Source organism: Anticarsia gemmatalis, chromosome 2 (genome assembly GCF_050436995.1).
Source record: "Anticarsia gemmatalis isolate Benzon Research Colony breed Stoneville strain chromosome 2, ilAntGemm2 primary, whole genome shotgun sequence".
NCBI classification, from domain to species: domain Eukaryota; kingdom Metazoa; phylum Arthropoda; class Insecta; order Lepidoptera; family Erebidae; genus Anticarsia; species Anticarsia gemmatalis.
Window position 1 is genome coordinate 4,299,203 of NC_134746.1, and position 21,599 is coordinate 4,320,801.

The 21,599-nt window shown below is 33.8% G+C and overlaps 1 protein-coding gene and 1 non-coding gene across 2 annotated transcripts; both read right to left on the reverse strand.

Annotated features, from left to right (window-relative positions):
- Positions 1–685: 685 nt before the first annotated feature.
- On the reverse strand, positions 686–847 carry LOC142986450 (U1 spliceosomal RNA). Its single transcript, XR_012960371.1, has one exon. It is a non-coding gene; the product is annotated as a U1 spliceosomal RNA (small nuclear RNA).
- A 4,534-nt stretch (positions 848–5,381) lies between these two features.
- On the reverse strand, positions 5,382–20,140 carry LOC142980008 (MFS-type transporter SLC18B1-like). The gene is made up of 10 exons (XM_076125271.1): positions 19,818–20,140; positions 14,120–14,289; positions 13,574–13,721; positions 11,222–11,408; positions 10,553–10,668; positions 9,949–10,142; positions 9,457–9,552; positions 7,571–7,739; positions 6,971–7,119; positions 5,382–6,494 (listed from the first exon to the last, which is right to left on the reverse strand). Exons 1-10 carry the CDS (start codon positions 19,926–19,928, stop codon positions 6,287–6,289), a joined length of 1,548 nt encoding a protein of 515 aa, XP_075981386.1. The 5' UTR covers positions 19,929–20,140; the 3' UTR covers positions 5,382–6,286.
- Between the last annotated feature and the right edge of the window lie 1,459 nt (positions 20,141–21,599).

Here is a 21,599-nt window from a genome sequence, read left to right on the forward strand (position 1 = left end):
ATCAGGTGAGATAGGAAGCCATGGGAAGGTCATAAAGACCTTGATATGGAAACCTAATCCAGTCTAAATAAAATAAGAATTGTTCTCTAGATTCATTTATTCATCAGATAAATAAATAAATAACAAAACGAAATTAGATATCAATTACAAATTTAAATTTTTACAATGCAATATTTCAAAATAAAATTCCAAATTAAAGACTGCAGTCAGACTGGTAGTCTCAAGAAGATCCCAAACGTGACTAACCGACTAAAATGTGACGTCACTGTAATGAGAATCGCAAAGTTTTTTGCGGTTTTTGATGCGTCATCACTTTAAAAATTTGTTCTTTTTTAATTTGACATCTAGCCTGACATATTTTCTTCCGGGCTATTTTTTTTTGCCTAACGTATAATATTTTGATCGATCATTCTGAATTTGGTTATTCTATATTTTGCATAGATTATGGTAATTAATATATACGTAGTTATAGTCATTACGAATATTTAAATTGATATAATAAGACTGTATATGTATTATTCATAGCTAAAAAAGATTGAATTTATCCACTCGTGCTTCTGTCCTTATTGCGCTAGACGTACGATGTAGAGATTACATAGAGGATCAATCTCCGGAGTAGAACGACAAGCTTAATATAATCAAGGGCCAGAATCTTTATAATTAGGTGTTTTTATAACTTTTACAAGGGGGACAGCGCGTACGCAGTCCCCACTACCAAAAATTACGCATCCGAGTTATCCGCATTAGGGATAATCGCAGGGGTCAACCAAACCGCAGTGCAATGGAGAGGTCTCGCCCTGGGGGAACCGCCTTCTTGATCACGGTGTCCCCTATGCCAGGTAAGTATGACTTCCGTCTAAAGGCTCGCGGTAGTCATTCACTCGCGGAGAATCTTAACACCGACTTTTAATTTTTCCTGTGTCGCCATCTCAATATTGCGCGCGACCCTACATCCCCTACGTTCCTTACATTGTCATTACATTTAGGGGTAGCTACCCCTCAGTGTGTAGCAGTATACAAGCCAACAGATGGCGTGCTAAAATGTTGTTTTTTGTAGAGTCATAGTCAAGATCTCATAATGAAGAAATAAAGCAATCCACTTATTACCAAATATTATCATAGAATCAAATGAAAAAACAGATATTGATCAGTGCAATATTCTGTACTGATTGTGCAATTTGCTGATTTCCTTAGTAGGCACAAAGTATACAAACTACAATTCCCCTTTCAAAGTTGAATCTTACTATTTTTTATGATTGATTGTGTCCATGCTCGCAATGTCTTCAAGTAAAGATGTTCAGCCGTCATGTTACCGTAAACGGTGTGCGACTTTCACAAGCGACTATTATTATGTATATTAGTGAAGGTTGTATGAGGGCCTGTGTCAAGTGGCCCGTGACCTCTTGAGATCAGTCGTTGCAATGAGAAATACAAGGATGAGTGGCTTTACTGTATAGTGCATGTTATAGGAATTACATTAAACATCTAGGTACACTAATCAGTGTATAATATATCGTTTGTATGTTTGATTGTAAAAATAAAATGTTGTTTAAAAGCCTGTGTTAAGAATGCTGTTTTGTTTTGGACATATATGGTGAAATTATTTATTACACTCTAGTCAAATTACGAGTACCCAAGCTCTCTACTAAGTTGTGGAACTGTAGTTGGAAGATCATAGTGCATACATATTTACATGCAGTCTAAGTTGTATCTCGGGGCTGTGTCTCGGCCCGTAGTAGTAGTTAGATTAAGCATTACTAATTAAATAAACCTGCAATGTTGACGACTCCAGTCTGCAAATTCATTTTTGGGAATGGTCTCTATTTTCACAAATCTCTTATTCTTTTGGTCGCACAAACTCATATAGGTTACTACTTAAATGTAAATTATTTAGCGAGGGTACAGAATCTTGCTTAAAAGACAAATTTGATTATCATTTATCGATCTAATTCCACAAAATTTAATTGTAAGACATAAAATACAAACTAAGATGTATAATTGGAGTTTCGAGTTTTAAATCTGTGTAGAACGTTTCCTGCATAAATGCACCTTATTCTGTGGGATGACGTGATCTTATTCATTATATTATGTTTATTAATTATTATTTATTTATTCTGAACTGCGTGTTAAGACTTGCAGAGTAGAATGCAACTTAAGATCAGTCATAACTATAGCATAAACTTGTGATTTTGAAAAAGTGGTGAAGCCAAGACATTTTACTAGTAAGTGTTAAAATTAGCTGCTGTTGTATTTGCTTCTTGTTTAAATGTTGAAAGAAAACAGTGCGTTAAGCTACTAAAGAGTTATTAATAGAATAAGGACTATGCCTTATCTGATCTATACTTGTCCAGCTTTGGGGAGAAAGCCTTAACCAACTTAGAAAAGTAAGCCTACATAAATCACATAAAACTCAAAAAAGTCTATAATAAACTTATACAAAATATCGTTTATTTACTCCATAATGAGCATTATGCCGTAAAATCCGTAGATGGATTAAATCAAAGTCATTTTATCAAGAGAATCGTAAACAATGTTCGATTCGACATCGGCGCGAGAGAAACCGCCCTGGCTTGTAAACTGCCACCTTAGCCAATACAACGTCCTTGCTTTCGCAAAATTCTACACACCTCACACTCAAACACAATCTACAAACGATAAACAAAACTTCTTTCAAATACATTGACGCTTTTGTTGATACAACGAGACTTCGTAATCTTATATAACCAGCAATGAAAACTTACTGTAATAGAATAATAGTTTTAGAATTTGGTGTAACGTGAAAGAGTTGTATTATTTAAAACCTAAATTAGTGTACGCTTATGTTATTTCAAAGAAAATATGTCTAGTTATCTCACGTTTGATATTGAGATCGTAAGGACAAAAAATTGTATCTAGTTCAATGCTACCACGGTAAATAAGTGTAAATGTAGTGCCTATATAATGATTTGTTTATGACATCTGCGATGTCAAGGTTGATTACGATTTAATGTTAAGTAATGTGTGTTATAAACTTGCAAATGTTGATTTGTTGCTTTTATTTTATGTGATTTATAAGCTACTCTATAAGAATTCGCTGTAATGTACCAAAAAGTATCCAATGCTATGCAGAATTGATATAAATCAGCAATTTTTTACCGCTATCGAATGTCGACACTCGAGTAACTGTAGCTATCTACAAATCTTGTATAAAATACCGATCAGCGCCCTTAGCGTATTTTGAAAAAACTTGTTAACGAAATTGTCTTCCTGTAATATTGACAAACGCTTGTAGTAGCTCGATTCTCTACCACTATCGTCTACCGACAACCAGCCGGCTATCGTGAAATTTTACACGAAAATCTGTTTAACGCCCCTACTGGGCTCCACAAGAACTATTTTGGCAGTACATTCTTTATGTCAAATTCTGCAGACTGCAGAGAATTGCGCTATTAATCGTTACTACCGACTGTAGGAAATGGAGTTTTCTATGTTTTATCGTCTAAAATTTTAAGATTAGCTAGGTAGGTAGTAGGTACTAATTTTAAGCTTATTTTATAATTAGAGTCATGTATATTTGCGTTAAGCGTAATGCTGTGTGCATACTATTGCATCAGATAAGAGTACATAGCTAAAGAATCTGGTATTTTAAACGTTGATGATTACGACGGGAAATGCAGAGGTATTTTATTATGTAACGGAGTGACCTCATGTATGTTGCTTCTTAGACTTTAAGCTTTGGTTTACATACATACAAACATACATGATTTCACGTATCTTTTGGTTTAACAAGCAAACCTAGACGATAGAGTAATCTATATTAGGGTTGTAACGGAACTGCATCAGCATAACTATGGAATTCTTTAAAGAACTTGTTCCTAAGATCTTCGTTTGGAGATAAAACGTATCATATTTATCCAACGTCTTCAACTATCTCCATACTACTTTATTTTTTTCTATAATAGATAATAAACTCTTTAGTAGATGTCCGAACTGCGGTTTTAAAATCAAAGCCGTTGTCAACGCCTTGCGGGTATAAAATAGGTATCTATCGATTGATCAGTTCAAAACAATTTTGCAATCGCAAGTGTCGATATCACGACAACACAAATCGTGTCATGTTTGATGAAAGTAAAACATTCAATACAAATGTAGAATACTAAACGGTTGTTGATAGTTTCTTAGCGTTTTATTCTGGAATTCGTCCAAAATTATGGAACGAATAAATCTTGTGAGATGTATGACTTACCTTGTTCTTATTTCAGTAACATCTTTAACTTGTATAAAGAATTTTAATGTTATCATGTTAGTTGGCGGTGAAGTAGTCTTAGTGGTTTAGTATAGCACCCAAGCAAATGTTAATAGCGGTAAAACTGGGCAGAACACTTCTTCAGCTGATTAAAGTATGGTCCATGCGGCCACGATATAATAGTCCATAAACCCACAAACATTTGAAATTAACTCTACTTTTACAAAGGCATATTACATGTTTACGATTAGGATTGTTTAATCTTTAGGGATACACGTACACACGCACCTAATTTACGCTTGCTTTTATGGTGAATGTACCTTGTATGTTAAAGATATTTTTTAACAGGTCCCACTCCCACTAAGGAGCGCTATTGACTCTAGACCGAAAACTTTTCTCATAACGAGAAAAGACTTGTACTCAGCAGTAGTTATAACAATAATTGTATCATTATTGCAAGAGTAGTACTTATAAAGTAGTCACAAATAAGATGGTATTGGTCCAACCGGTGTCATTTGCCGTCTCATTACGTTGCATCATCTGCGAAGCGGAGTGTTGCGTCACAGTACTTAACAGTCAATCATTGAGACTTATACCTGTTTACACAAATGACAAACTTTGAACCGGTTTGAATAGTTCCTTAGTTGATAGTTAAAAATATAAGCACTCACCTTTCACGTAAATAATTTAGCGTCTTCACGTAAGAAAATGTGTGGTTTTTTTTTTTTTTATCCCATTACTGTCCCACTGCAGAGCAAGTGTCTCCTCCTAAACGAGGGGGAGGGGTTAGGCCTTGAGTCCACCACGCTGGCCAAGTGCGGGTTGGGTTTGGTTATTTAGTTATGATTAGGAAATAAGTTTAGTTTACCCTGTATACTTGTGAGTTCTTCTAACTATTTATGAACGAAAACAAACCCTTAGCTCGGCCTTAACATGTGTGACGAATACAAGGATTACTTCTTGTATTCTGGATAAAGACGCGTTTCCATTTGTCACATGGGTTAAAACTTATAGGAGTCTTCGAAAATCATCTTCATGGTTCAGCGGTTGTTCTGTTCGAATCTTAATTACTTAATTAATTTAAACTTTTTGAAAGAAAACAAGAGGTGTATTGTATATTTTATTGATTTAACATATTGTTATACTAGTTACAATATATTTACAAAGTTTTAACATTAATAGGAATTATAAACAAAGATTAATAATATTATAACGAACTTACCTAACTTTTGATTTGAAAAGAAATCTGTAAGTATATTATATTTATTGAAAAAAAACCAATTGAGTAAATCTTACTCTATTTGTGTAAAATAGTGACACCTTTGATCTAATTAGATCATCATAAATTTAAATCAGGGTTCGCAATGTAGAAAATAATTATGTTGATCGTTTTAAACCGATACATTAATATTATTACTTAATTAAGATTATTACTAAAATCTCACTAAATCGAGACTAAAATAAATATCGACAAGTATGGTAAATGCAAGTAAGTATGTGATTTTTAAATATAATATAAATATACGTTCAAAAATCCGTTTTTAAGTATTCATAATAGATTTACACGTGGTCAGTAACAATAATGGAAATTGATTTGTAAATGTACCTACTAATAATATAAATGTGAAGAATTTCTTTGTTCGAACGTGCTAGCAAAAAAAACCTTTAGGTTTATATTAATTAAGAGTTTCTTCAAACGAAAAGTAAGTCTAAGCAAAAATACATAAAAAAATAAAATAGTAGATACTATATTTACAAAAGTATAAAACACTGAAACTTGCATTATATACATAGGTACCATTAAACGATAATAATATAATCTAAGAATTTGATACGAAGTATTCTAATCTCATAACAGATGTATCGAATCTTAAAGGGATCGTCACCGTATAAACTCGAGCCGTTCAGTATTATTTGAAATCAGAATTATATGAAACACACTCTATCTATCCCTATGGGAAGGAAGCGTGCCTTTAAGTACGTATGTATGCAGCTATTAGAACTGAATTTATAAGAATCCCTTCGTACCAAAAGACCTTAAAAAATACACATAAAATTATCTTACGTGCCATAAGCGCCCTTGTACCTATGGTCGAGGGAGCCATAAGTGGGTCTGTACCTAGGAGTCCGCTGGCTCCAGGGCGACCGTCTGTTCTTGTAGCTGGAGCAAGCGATGAGACTGTTCATCGCTGGAGGACGGGACTTCTCCACGCTGATGCCGCAACGACGACTGTTTGATGGCTCGTGGTCGAATCTCTTGTATTCGTTCCTGTGGATATAGATGTCGATGCTGTAGTGATTTTGATGTTGGTGTTAAGGGGTATATATAGAGGTAGTGGTGATTTCAGCAGCATCGACATCCAACACACCATCGAATATTCGAAGTTAAAATAATTATTGTGGCGTAACGGTAATAAAAACATCGTGATGAACTTGTATGCCTGGCTCTTTAACAATTGCAGGTGCTGCACCAGATTTAAAATGCATCAAATTTTAATGCAATTTGTAACTGCAACAAAACTGTAACGTTTTGGGAAATAAATCGAATTTCCAATCAAGTGTTTACGGAGCTTTCGAGTAGTGTCGGTGAGTTCACCACTGCAAACCCAATTAAAATCCCTTCACAAATTTTCACTCAGTATGAGCATCGCAACCAAATGTGAGATTTATTGAGACATGAAGCAGACAGAGTTATTTTCCTATAACAAAAAGTACGACGTACAGAAAATCCAATAACATATTTACCTCTTAGTCCTGGGCGGCGGCATCTTATCTCCAAGCAGCACAGACTCGTCGAGGGTGCCGTCGATCTGCAGCAGATCTCCCGCCGACACCGACACGTCCATCTTGGACGTACGGTCACATACACACGTGAACATTAACATTAACATTGCCTGCGAACAATTACTATAAATTATAAAAACCTATTGAAACTGTACATAAACGACAACAAAAGAGTACAGGAATAAACAAGGGAGTACATAGGACTAAAGCCGTTCTGAAGATTGACATTGGTCAAGCCATAGAACTAGAAGCTACAAAATTACGTTTTGCGAATCAATGAAAGGATTGTTTACGGGTTTTTAAGACAATAAGTTCTAATACTAAACGTGGGCCACTCTGCGAGTATTCATTTTTCATTTTGAATTAAAGATTGTAGTTTCGAGACGCTTAAATTGAGTAAATATTTATTTGAATTGATGCGTTTCGGGAATCTACATTGAAGTTGATTAAATTAAATGCATCCATTTTTTTGTAATTATTCCTGTTAGAATTAACGCCTTATAAAATTTGCAACTTTAAATGACATTCCCATAGTTATTTATAGTTTAAAAGGTAACTCACCACAACACAATGTAGAACAAATATAAACATAGTAGAGTTTCGGAAGCCGATGTAGTCAAACAGGAAGCCGGAGACTGTGGGTCCGATGAACGCTCCCAGCGCGAACGTGGACGTCCACATACCTGACACCAGGCCATATGTCTCTATCGAGTTCGGGAGACCACTCGCACTGTAGGGATAAGACGTTTTAGGTTAAGAAATTAAGAGAGAGAGAATAGATTTGAAACTAAGGGGATTATTATACTATACCAAGTAATTTTATGATTTCGTGTACTCTATAGAGTGACGATTTTCTACGAATGTCGAGTATAATTTAAAAAAGGTAAGAGAAACAAAGTCGACATATTTTGTATGAAGTGCTTCTAATGTAATTGATGTCATGGGAACTCATTGTAAAGTGCATTTTAGACGTCACACGCTCGATACTCGATAGAAAAGTGGTAGACTGTAAGTGAAATCAACTGAACCACAAAATTTGGTAGAGCAATTTTACACTCTGGAGAAGAACATGTTATATTTGAGTTGCCCATAGATAGTTATTATCCGACTATTTTGGCGATTTGTATGCATTGAAAATTAGTACTACACAATACACATATTATTATTATATGCCAGACAGAATGGTTCTTTAAACATTTTAAGAGAATTCTTTTTTTAATTAGGTATATCGATAATTCATTATTTCTCAGGTTTGTAGTTATTATTGCGTGATGTTCATTCATATTGATAGATTATTGCAATAGTGCAATACTGCAAGGTTTATTCCTCATTGCTATCAATTATAATAAATATCCGTGTTTTGAAAACAATACCGATCATTTACATAAAATCGAATCTATGTTGTAAACTAATGATCTTCAGGAGTTTGTAGTTAATTGTTCTGGTCACGCCACTGTTTTAGATGTAATTAGGAAATATGATCATGATTCAATAAGGCTTTTTGTTCTATAGTTTGATGAAAATAGATTTTATTGTTAGGAAATTAACAGCTATTAATGAAATAGAGTTTCCTCTCCGTCTGTGCAGCATATGTTTCTACTGAATTCAAAATATACTAAACGAATATCCATATATGGTTTTTAATAATAAACAGACTGACATATAAAGAAGATAATGTGTCAATTAAGTAAAATGTATCAGATGTTGAAAATGTAGAAAAAATATAGTATTACGATCAGAGCAGAACGTCATCGTAATAATTCTCAAAGAACAATGTCCGTCAAATTTACTAAAATAAGATTAAAATGGCGTATTTTTAAGTAAATAAATAAAACTATGTCTTCTAAATTACGATAGTCTGTCCCCTGCCCAGTCTTCTCGTAGCAATATCACACAATTAAAGGTTAAAAAACATGATGGTATTTAAAATATGCTTGTCATTATCAGTATTTATTCTTTAAAGCGGGTAAAGAGATAAAAAATATGCATATTTTAGTGGTTGCTCATAATAGTCATTATATTTCGATTATACAGGAATTTTATCTTGATAACATGTTCGGATGCAATTATGTCATCAGTGAAAAAAACTATTAAGAAGTATTTTTGAAGGCAAAAATTTGTGGAACCGGTCATTGCTTCGAAAGAAAATATTACTTAGGTATTTTTTAAATTACATACTGTAATCAAATAAAGCAGCAATGAGCTATGAATTAAAATAAATAGTCTATGTCAGTTCATGGCGAATCACTTATCACTCTACCAAAAATCATATCGAAATTGCCAACACTCAGTGCTATCGAGAGTAAGACATTTAAAATTAGTTACTACACGATACGTTAGGGGCGCTGATCCGTTATTTATAGGAAGATTTTCGATAGCTATTTCGTTGTCGATAGTCGTTAGAGATACGAAATCAACTCTATGTAATAAAGTAAAGTGTAACTTACATGGCAGTTCCAAGTGCGTCAGAGAAGGAGGCGACGAGCTGACTGCCCATACCTAGTCCGTGGAGCACCAGACCCATTATAGTCACCCACATCATTCTGCAAACAAAATACATCATTTTAGAATTATACTCTTTTAAGACATCAGCAATGTGCCGTACTTTTCACTTCTGTAACTAATGGCGTGGGACTCCAAAATCCGACTAGTTCAGTAATTAGCGAGTTCAATAAAATACCTTATAGGCTTTATTTTACTAGTGTTTAGATGTTCTCAAAGTACTCATGAAGTAAGAAAACAAAAAACAAGAATGCTTTCAATGATTGTCTATTACAATCTCGAAGAAGGGTTCCGCCAATGAGAACTAGAGTCTAATATACTATTAGTATTACAGACAACTTAAAAGTTGTACATTAATTGAAGTAAGTTCGGATCACGAGGTGTCTGCCAACCACTGTTTTTAAGTTAATAATAATATAGGGGATATAAATACTTACGTAGGCATATCGAAGAAGGGAGCAGGTCCTACGAGCAGGAAGCCAGCTGCTACGAAGATACAGCCGAAAGCGATGACGACCTTAGGTCTAACAGCAGGATGGTCACACAACCAGCCCCACACCGGCGCTGACACCGCGTACACGCCTCCGTTGATCACGAACATAAGACCAAGCACCATCGGGGAGAAGTTAAACTGGAGGAAGAACAAGATGATGATTATTTGGTCTTTTATGTGAATTGTTTCAAATTTTCACTACAAAATCTAATAAATTTTTAGTTTTCTAGTTCTGCTATTCTTTGATATTTTCATTAAGTTTAGTTCAGGTAAGCTACTTTTATTTGCTTTCCTACAAGTTGCTGTTTTAAGATTTATCTTCGAGTATGATACCTAGGCTACGTAGATTAGTGAAAAGTTTTACTTTTTAGTTTCACGTATAAATTGTAAGATATTTTTAATATTACTTTCGCAACATTTTCACAGACAGTGTCTTGAATTCGAAAATGTTGATACTTAGTATCGAAGTACAAAACTGCATGCTGAATTAGAAATTATCTTAGGCTAGTTGGTGGCTAAAATGATTTGTTAGTGAATAATGTACTTACTTGTCTTAGATGTGGTTCGAGCGTGGCCTGCAGGAAGCCGATGCTCATACTGGTAGATATAATACTGATTGCGGACAACACCACGCCAGGCACTTTCAACAGCGATATCATTGTCGCTGGAAATTAATAACCACTTTGTTTATTTCTTCTGTCAAATTTATACATAAAAATATATATTTGCATTGCAGGAGCAGCAGATATCAGATAATCAGAAATTGCAACCACAACCAGTGTATTTTTAACATAGCATAGCACTGCAATGCTTGATCGCGATTACATATTAGACAAAATTAAATAACCTTATCAATGAATTTTTCATTGATATAAGCTGATAGTAGATAGATACTTTGATATTTATGTAAGTAACTCAATTGTTACTGCTGATATTTTACAGCATGTGCCTATTGGAACAGAATAGCAAACAGTAGCGTTTCCACAAAAATCTATAGCGATTTTGAGTAAACTTTAACCAAAGAAGGTACCTAATTCATAAATTTTATGATTATGACTAAATGAACGTGACTATAACTTTAAATATGTGTTCAAAAAAATTAAATTTAATCATATGATTTTAACTACAAACTTGAGTTCTTTCTTTCTTTTAACAAATCTATGAAATAACACATATTATTTAAATAATAATTAATGGATTTCCTATATAATACTCACGTCCACTAGGCTTAACATCCTCATCATCATGGTTCCTGGGCAGCACGACGCAGCTCATGACGGCCGCACAGAACAGCGCTGAGCCGAGCACGGCGAACGGTAGCGAGTACCCGCCTAATGCGTACAGCGCGCCACCTAGCGTCGGACCGACGATCAGACCGAGACCGAAGAACGTTTCCAGGGAAGCCTGCGGAATGAGAATAGAACTATGTTGTACTAGCTGACCCGCGCAACTTCGCTTGCGACACGTACGAGAGAATGGGTAAAATTTTCCCCGTTTTTGTAACATTTTTAACTGGTACTCTGCTCCTATTAGTCGTAGTGTGATTATATAATAGCCTATAGCCTTCCTCCATTAATGGGCTATCTAACACTGAAAGAATTCCTGACCAGTAATTCCTGAGATTAGCGCGTTCAAACAATCAAACAAACTCTCCAGCTTTATACATTAGTATAGAAAAATAACTTAATATATTATATTCGATATTATGATGTTTAAAATCTACTTAAAAAATGTTGGTCCCACTAGATATGCTAAGTACACAGATATTTTTTTATCTAAAATTTGTCATTAGTTACTCAGTTGTTGATCGTCGAAGTTGGTAGGAAATTGGCCCTCTTTTTTGTTTTTTGGAAGGAAAATAATGAAGTGTGCGGTAGTATTTATGACTCTACAACCCCTAATAAATAGTTGATAGCTTTACGCACTAAAAGATTGCTACATACAATTTTACAGGCGTTATAAAGTCAATTCATTGGTGTATGATGAGCATTTTTTTATTAATTTGTGACAAAATATGTTAAATTCCAGCTTTATTTCTAAATTAATAATTCAATTAGAAGTTACATATTTTCCATTTGTAAATATTTTAGTTACAGACACAAGATATAACACGTAAGAAGTAAGTAAAAAAGATGTTACGGAATAACCTTTAATTAAAATAGTTTTCACAATTTATGCCGGAATTCAGGTAACGGGCAAGCAAAATGGGGCAAAGTCCTCTGACTCTGCCCCATATTCCGGGAGAAGACCCTTGCCCAGCAGTTAGGCAGTATAGCAGTACGTATAATAACGATGATAATGCGTTCAAATATATTTAGTAGTTACATTCTTGTCGTCTAAACAACTGAAATTATTGACTGAAAGTTACTTTGTCTTTCTGTTACTCAGTCACGACTAAACTACTGAACCAATTTGCATGAAATTTGGTATGGAGATATTTTGATACCCGAGAAAGGACATAGGCTGCTTTTTACCCCGGGAAAATGACGCATTCCCATGGGAAAATACAGGTGACGGACGAAGTCGTAAAAGCTAGTTAACAATAAATCGAATCTTGAATAAAACACTCAACTTTCGATAACAGATCTCCAGTAAAACAATTCAATTAATAATCCTAACCCTAGGTACACAGTATATTAATTATCAGTACATTTGAGGTCAATGGCACGTTATCAGCGCGTTAGTCAGTAACCCCACGACCCCGCGGTCTGAACTCTATATGTCCCGCGGTATGATATGTGCCTGAAAAAACGACCTGTGTGGTCTTTGAATGTTCATTTTGCATCATTGCGAAAGATTTTTAAGTATTGCTCAGAATGACTTAATAATACAATTATATTTATTTTGTATCAATTAACAAATAACTACTATTTTTGGTTTTTCCCGTAGGGGTAGCCAGGGACCAAAGAACATCACTTGGTACGACCAATACAAACTTTCTGACTTTACACATTACATTCTTCTTATTAGATGTTTATTCCTGTGGTAATTAATCTAAATCTATACTAATATAATAAAGCTGAAGAGTTTGTTTGTTTGTTTGATTGTTTGTTTGTTTGTTTGTTTGATTGTTTGTTTGTTTGTTTGTTTGAACGCGCTAATCTCAGGAACTACTGGTCCGATTTGAAAAATTATTTCAGTGTTAGATAGCCCATTTATCGAGGAAGGCTATAGACTATATAACATCACGCTACGGTAATTAGGAGCGGAGTAGCAACGAAAAATGTTACAAAAACGGGGAAAATTTTGACCCATTCTCTTAGGTGACGCAAGCGAAGTTGCGCGGGTCAGCTAGTTAAATATAAAATATTATTTATTTTAGTTTTTTGCCGGGATTCTCACCCGCACTAATCAAGATGGAAGCTTAAATAGTCTTTGATATTTAATTTCCACAAATAATAAAAAATATCAGTATTTTTACTGGCAATTTACTGTAGCCTAAAAATCAAGTAACACATCTTTTACACACTGTCACTGCGAGAAAGCTAAAGTTTCCAACACAAGCCAATTAAATTGCAAAACATAGTAACCATATTTGAGTAAGAAAGAGTAGGTAAAGGAATACTCACAAACATGGTGGCGACATTGTTAGGGAACTCCTTGGCGATGATGGCGAAGGAGGCCGTGAGGAAGGCGGCATTGCCCATCGCCTCCACGATACGGATGATGAAGCTCAACGTGATGAACGGCACGTGACCTTCCACCTTGTCCAGCATTCTGTATACAAGAGAAATAAATGTTTAAATCATGAATTTTATTTCATTTAATTTTAATACAAACTTATTCACGATTTTTTTTTCTATTCTGGTAAGTACTGTCATTTACTGTCGAAAAAAATTTAGAATGCCATTAAAGTTTTCTTTTTTGTTTCTTTTTTTGGGAAAAAGGCATCTTGCTATTTTTTTCGAGTAAAACTGCCAGTTATATATAAATAAAATTGCGATTTGCAAATTAAACCTCTTTACTAAACAATGTAGGTTTTCAAGTAGATAACATTCCCTGACATATTCAACCTTTTTGTTTGCAATAGGATTCAACACCATACTGTTGTTATTTAATACTTTTATTTATTATTTCGATCAAAGTTATAGTCGGCAATTACAAAATTATCTTACCCGAACAAAATGGCGCATGTTCCCGTCGTTAGTATTCCGCCATTGAAGAGCAATTTGGGTCCTATCCTGTTTAGATGGGCTCCATATAGTGGACTCACGAGGAACACGATCAGCTCGAACACGCCGAACACAAGACCGTACTCTGTTGCCGTACATCCTTTCTTTTCAGCCTGAAATATAAAATAAATTTTAAATACCGATTATAGGATGTTCTTCTTTTGGTTCCAATTATTAGTTACAAAAAAAAACTCTTCGTATTATAAATTATATGAAAAAAGTTTGGGCAATTGTGTAGATTAGTGCCGCAAGTAGGAATTACATTATGGCGAGATCCGTTTTCTATGTTAAGAGGGAACTTATAAGAAATTTTGAATACGTCCAATGTAGATATATTTCAATTTCAAGAAACTTAGAATTATCTGGAAATTGCTGAAGTATTGTAATTTAAACAAGTTTATAAGTCAACTGCCTTCCAATCAAAACTCCACCCAGAATCTGTATCCTCTACTAAATAATAATTAATCCGATAACACAACATAATTACAATATTAGTAATTTATCTCAATGTCTTTCAATGACGTTTGTATTGTATTCCATGTAAAATGTATTAGACACGCGTACACAAGTTTGTATCAAGATAAATACAAAGTAATACATAGATAAAGAGGTTTTAATTGAATGTTTTATCTAACATCTAGTAAATCAATTAACTTTAGCTACTTGTGTATTACGCGGTCAGTGAAATTGACCTCTAGATGCATCAATACAAATGTATAATTGGACTAATTAATATACTCGTTCGTGTATGTATAAGATTTATTAGATTAAGAACCGATTATTCCGTCATGTGACAACTTAAATGGATTATTACTGCATTACTCCTAAAGGATTTTTTTCTTTAATTTAGTTAGGAAAATCTGTATGTTAAAGGTACTCGTACCTTTCTACTTTTTTGGAAGTTAGCCGTGGTTCTGGCCTTCCCTTAAGGCAGATTTAGGTCAATATGAAACCAACACAATTGATAAAAGTTTGCAAAACTATAATAAACCTATATCAATTGTGTTGGCTTCATATGAAAAAATAATCGAAACTAGTTCATATTCCCACTGTCAATGTTACTCAAAAGATTCAAAGTTACCCAGGTTGATTGTACTAAGAATATTTATTTTTCTTAATAAAAACGTCGCAAAATAGAAATTTGATTTCTTTTTGATGCAAAAAATTCCTAATTTACTCAATAATTATTAAAGTAAATAACCGTACTACCGCATTTGCATTAACAATAAAAATAATCTTAGTAAACAAGTTATACTCGGTTTAAAGTCCGACCTTTGTTTTGCTCGCTGGGAAAAAGATAATTTCTCCTTAGACATACTAGATAGGTTTAAAATAACCTACATTTAAAATAGCCTCGTATCTGGTTTTCATTATTACTCTGGGTCCCTATTTGTATATTTCAATAAAAAAAATAACCGTTTTATTTATCGTCTACTTTATTTGTAGAATAATTTCGATATTTTCTCTATAAGTTCGTTATCGATATTATCAAGATAGTAATTTTCTTTCCTAATTTTTGTACGTGTATAATTTACAGCTAATACTTAAAGTGTGTGTAGTAAAAAATAATTATATACGTATCTTCGTATTATAACATTAAATCACCAAGCTAAAACAATACTTAATGTACTACGAAAAAATACCGTTGCGTACTTTTTTTCATGGATAAATCGACCAATAAAAAACAATCATCGAGGAATAACATAAAGCCTACCACAACACATCGTTAGTGAGAAGTAGAGCGGCTAAACTATCAACAACTTGCATTGAACTTTGTTTACCACCCTTTATCATTCAAGTACACGGACCATTTGTCGCGTTCTAGAACATACGATAAGATACGTTTATGGAACGATTCAACATTAAGTTGGAATATTCGATGGTGATGTAGAACAGGCGTTTCGTAATTTATTGGGAACACGATATGACATGTAAACAAATGTATTTTGGTAACATTAAAGTAAATTAACTTTGAGACTACGAGAGTAGAAGAAAAATTGATAAAATATAGTTAAGTCCATTGCAAGAGTAACCTATATTGTGGAAATATATTACTTTAGCAAAACTGATCAATATCAATATTTTAAACTTTGAAGTTCAGATAAAGTCTGACATGTTTCCAAAGAGTTGAAGAAGGAGTGAAGATTATTACTTGCTTCTAATTATATTGATACTTAAATCGTTAAGTGTCTTGGATGTTAGTTGCTCAATCAAATCAAAACGACTGGACAAATTATTATAAAACACACAGAAATTTTTTTTTTATATTTTTTAACCTGCATTAAAACATAGAATTCTTTTTACACTAGTTAATTTTATAGAAAGAATACCTATGGATTAGTGACTCAAAAGTTGCAGTAAGTAGAAGATTTTTGGAAGAAAATTTAAAAATTTGCTCTCATTCTTAAAATATGATAATGAGTGTTGAATTAGATAATAATATGTGAATGATGACATGTTGGTACGTCGCGCGAGTGCGCCGAGTGCGGTGAGTGCGGTGACTGATGACGATCACGTAACATGCGCTCTCAAGGTAACGTTGCACAAATTATTGTGACCCTACCCGATTATGATTTAATACTGCTTTTGTAATCACCACGTTTTTAGTATTCCACGCTAGATTCATCTGTAATTCTCTTACAGTCGGTACTGTCGAGTATCGAGAGTTTGACATTTAAAATGTACTGCCAAAATAGTTCTTATGTGGCCCGCTAGAGGCGCTAGCTAGCCGGTTTTCGGTAGTCGATAGTGGTAGTGAATCGAGCTACAGTATTGTAGGTATAACTTTAGATTGAAATATCATTGAAACTTAGCTACGTTTCAGTCTTTTATTTAACATGCCAGTAGCTAAGATATAGATTATTCTCCAAGTATCTCTGAGCAAAATTTTACTCGAAATCAGTTCAGCGGTTTAGCCGTACAGGCAGCATATGGATTAAGCAAGTATGAATGAACTAGTAAATGCAAACATTAAAAGCTAAAGGTCTCTAATTTGACTATTTTGTCAAGTATAAATGACAAGCAATTTACCGTTAACCTTTCGAAACAAAAATCTACTGAACATTTTCTTAAGGTAGAACTATGATGGTTTGCCCAATCACGAAACAGAAACAGGCAGATAATGATCAGCGTACATAAGGTATTTCCATCATATTTCAGTTTCGCAAAAACCTTACTGATTTATATAATCAAAGTTAGGGATTACCTCATTCTTTTGTTACATTTACTTAATTCAATCTTCAATCGAAGTGGTTTGAGTTCGTGTGTCAACAATATTCGGGTTACGTGTGGAGTGTGTGTACCCAAGATGTGTGACGTAACGGACGAATTTACGCATTTGCACTGCTTTATCAAATTACTAATTGAACCGTGGGATTTTGTACATGCTTAACACATTTGCGTATAAATTAATGTTATGTTACGCATGGATTCTAGAAATTTGTATTGTAACCTTACTCAGAAGAAAATACGTCTTATTTAAAAGAGTGTAGGAACTTATTTTCATTAGTCAAACGCGAGATATTGACTAACCAATGACAAACTAATGCCACACCAACCCGACCTTGGCCAGCGTTTAGACCCAACCCCCTCCCTAATTCCGTGGGACATTAATGAGTTCAATTTATATCGCTTTATATTGAATAGATAAACTACCGCTAAATGTACTCAGAACCCGGGGGTAAATAATTTATTTTATAGCTTCTTCTCACTATACGCCATTCTTAAGAACTCCGTGACCTCCCTAAAGGCGTTACAGCAGTAATTTTGTTAGTTTAATTGCAGTAGGCACTTGCAAGTAAAATGCTTGCCGAAAGCTCGCCTAAGAAGGGAGCCGGCCTTAACAGCTTCAGGTAAAACTCGAAAATTGGAATTCGTGTCATTTAGGAGTATTTGCAAACATCGAAACCACTACGTAGCAAAACAAAAACGAAATTTTCGCAACAATAATTACAGTTACAAATACTGTTAATTAAAAATGCACATACATAAGAAGACAATGTAAAGCTATGTGTTGTTATATAAGCCGCGTGCTCGCACTCTCGCAGCGCCGAGCGATTGTGGCGGCGCGGCGCTGATAAGTTCGCGCGGAGGTTATCGCGAGCCCCAGACGTGGTACCAACTAACTTGAAGCTTCTCCTATGATTTTCGATTTTTGTGAAATGAGTTACTGATGTCTTTTGAATTTTGATTTGCATGACTATGCTAAGATGCTGGTTCATATGTTTAAGAAACATTACATGAAAACGGATTTTTTCAAGCGCATGCGCGCGACGGTCTTTAAACGCTCGTCATCTGAACATGATCTTAGTCATCACTGACCGTCAAAAGCTTACGTTGGAGACCTAATTGGGACAGTCATGAATGACTTGTACATAATTATTCTAGTCTCAATTATATTTTAATGGTCACTCATAGGCTTTGTCATTATTCGCAAGTTCACAGTAAACTTTAACTCCTTTTTTTTTTTGTTAGCCCTTTATGTGTCCCACTGCTGGGCAAAGGCCTCCCCTCTTTCCTTCCAAACCTGTCTATCTTGTGCCATGCTCCACCACGATGGACCCGCAAATGCCGCTAAATCGTCAAATAAACTCCTTAAATAAATAAAATATCTGCGATAGGTTTTGTAGTTATTTATAATTTAACATTTGAAGAATATTGAGACTTGTGCACATATTATATTATATCATAGATAGGTCTAAAATCGAAGAGAAAATTTGAAGGCTACCCTTTTCATTTTCCGAATTTTCGGCTAAATTTAATATTCTATTACATTTTTTCTATTATATTATTCATCATGCCGCTCTTTATGTTTCTCCTGAAATATACTTTATAATTAATCGAAACCTGGTGACAAACATTGCTTTGTGGCTCTTTTGAAATGTCGGCTAAGTTATCAGGTGGAATATTAACAGATTTTTTTGTACATTATCTGCCACTTTATATATTGGATATGTTACCTGAAACCGGTCTTTACTATTTTTTCATCACTAGATATTGTTCAATGATGTTCATCATTTATTATAAAAAAAACGCTGGTCTACCAATTTGCATAGTGAGAGCGCATAATTCTATAATCATAACTGTCACGGTTTTTCAATGCTAACTTTATTAAGTTATCTTCAGTTTAAAAAGTATTACGTGTTATTCGATACGATTATTATACGATGACGAATACCGAATTATAATATTATGTTTAAATTTGTATATAATTTTATAATTCGTCCATTTTGATGACGAAATACTAGAGAGCGATTGATCGTTTTCAAATTGTCAAGGACGAATTTATATTCGTGCTTATTGATAGATTTAAAAATTCGACGCATGTTAAAATAAAAAAAAGTTTTTAAATGTCATTCTCATTAAAGAAAAACTGAATACGTACCTATACTAATTTAAAAAAAGGTTTATATGATTAATCGAGAAAATATGAAAATTAAGTTACTGATTTTTTTTATAATTGACAGTATGATAGAAATGTTTTAGGCAGTTTGTAAAGGCAATATGTTATTTTTTATACATTTTAATTTTGAAAGTTCACTCTACGGAAACAGTTTTCCTACGAAACTGCTTAAAGAAAAATCGAAAAATGCTTATACCTGGGATAAAACTAAAATATACAAATATAAGAATAAATACCAACCTCTTGAGGATAAAATGGTGCTTGTAGCGCGACACAAATAGCGTTACAAAAGTCAGCAATGGCTATAACAAATATTGTTAACCACTGTTTTTGCGTAAAATTCCACCCCATTTTGAATGAATAATTAAAAAATGTTTTAAAAAAAAGTCCTAAGTTTTTAAAGTCTTAAATTGCACTATTTTAAAAATAGAATGTGTTAACGCCGCTACATAATTTCAAAGAAAAAATAAATTTATTTTTTAAAATTATGAATGACGATTAAATTTATATCACAGCCACTTTTGTCACAGTCTATGGAGCTTATATTTCGAAAGCGGGAGAGATACTGAGTCAAGACACATCGTTATTCTGGATAGCGTGTAAATTATTACTTTATAATAATCATGCACTCATTACGACCGACAGACTTTAAACATAAATATTTAAATGCTATCCATTAATTGTTTTGTATGGTGATTGCTCAGCATGTCAGTACAAAAGTAGCAATGTAAGTCAACATCTCGAAGATTCCTTCTAAATGAATCTCGGTAAACGTTTAGGGGTAGTATGAGAAGAAGTAATGACCGAATCAAAGATAAATGAGACAAAAATATCAGCCACAGATAATGTTAATGTTATTAGTATTTTTAACGCTAATTAAACATAGTTCGCAAGTTATCCTTATATAGGAATGCTCTTGAAAAGTTGACTTAAATCTATATTCTGTGTTCTTATTACTTATTAAAGGCTAACCCTTTTGCTACATATGTTTTGTATTTATTTACTTGTAATAAGGAGCCTTAGTGCTTGCACTAAGGCTGCATTTTGTTCAAAATACGTGTTAAAAACATTTTGTAACTACCCTTGTAATTAATCTTCTGTAATGTGCAAATCTCTAAGACTATATTAATATGTAGGAATTATAGCTATAAATTGCGGACGTGAGCACAATTTAAGAGTGTTTTTCAATGATTGGCCTGGTTATTAGACTGTGTTTTGAAAAGCACACATAGCCATAGGTAGGCTTATGTCGGTAAACTTGCTCGCCGATATATGAGGGCATAGAGTGCGTACTCCATAGAGCATAGCAGGTGTCCACACACAAGACCAATATGAATTAACTGCTGCGTAGTCGGAGTTGGCTGAATATTGGCCTGGAGTCCAATTTGTATGTAAAATACTACATCGTCATTGTCGTATCTGTATCACGTTTTTCATTCGCGTAAAGCATGTGTAATCGGGTGTTTGTAATTAACAAGAATTTAAAGTATTTAATTGACTTGTCGATATTAATAAAGGCGGTTTTACAGTTGCTTATTCATTTAAAGTTATACTTTGCCCGATTAAAACCCTTTATAATAGAAGGTAGAGTCGGAAGAGAAACGAAACTACTGAGGTAGTTATACCATCTTACCTACCCGTTTGTTGGTCCTATGTCCTGAGAGAAGAAAATGGTATTTTTAAAATTGTGTAGGTCTGCAAACGGATGAAAAAAACTAAAATTTACTTTCAGGAAGCTTTAAAAAGTTCAATCAACTTTTATTATTGAATGCTGATTTGGCGAACCTTAAGTGAAATAATAAAAATAAATGTAATATTCATGAAAATAATGATATTATTATAAAATTCTTAAAAAAAAGGCATCAGTAAACTGGCGCTAAAATAAACATTGATAGTTGCCATAGCACAGATAAAGCCAAATTTGTATCGATCTCGTGTTCCTACACGCAAATATCAGAGGTCACCATATTGTCGCGACCCGCTCGTTACTACTCAATATATTGTCATCTTATCGTATTTTTT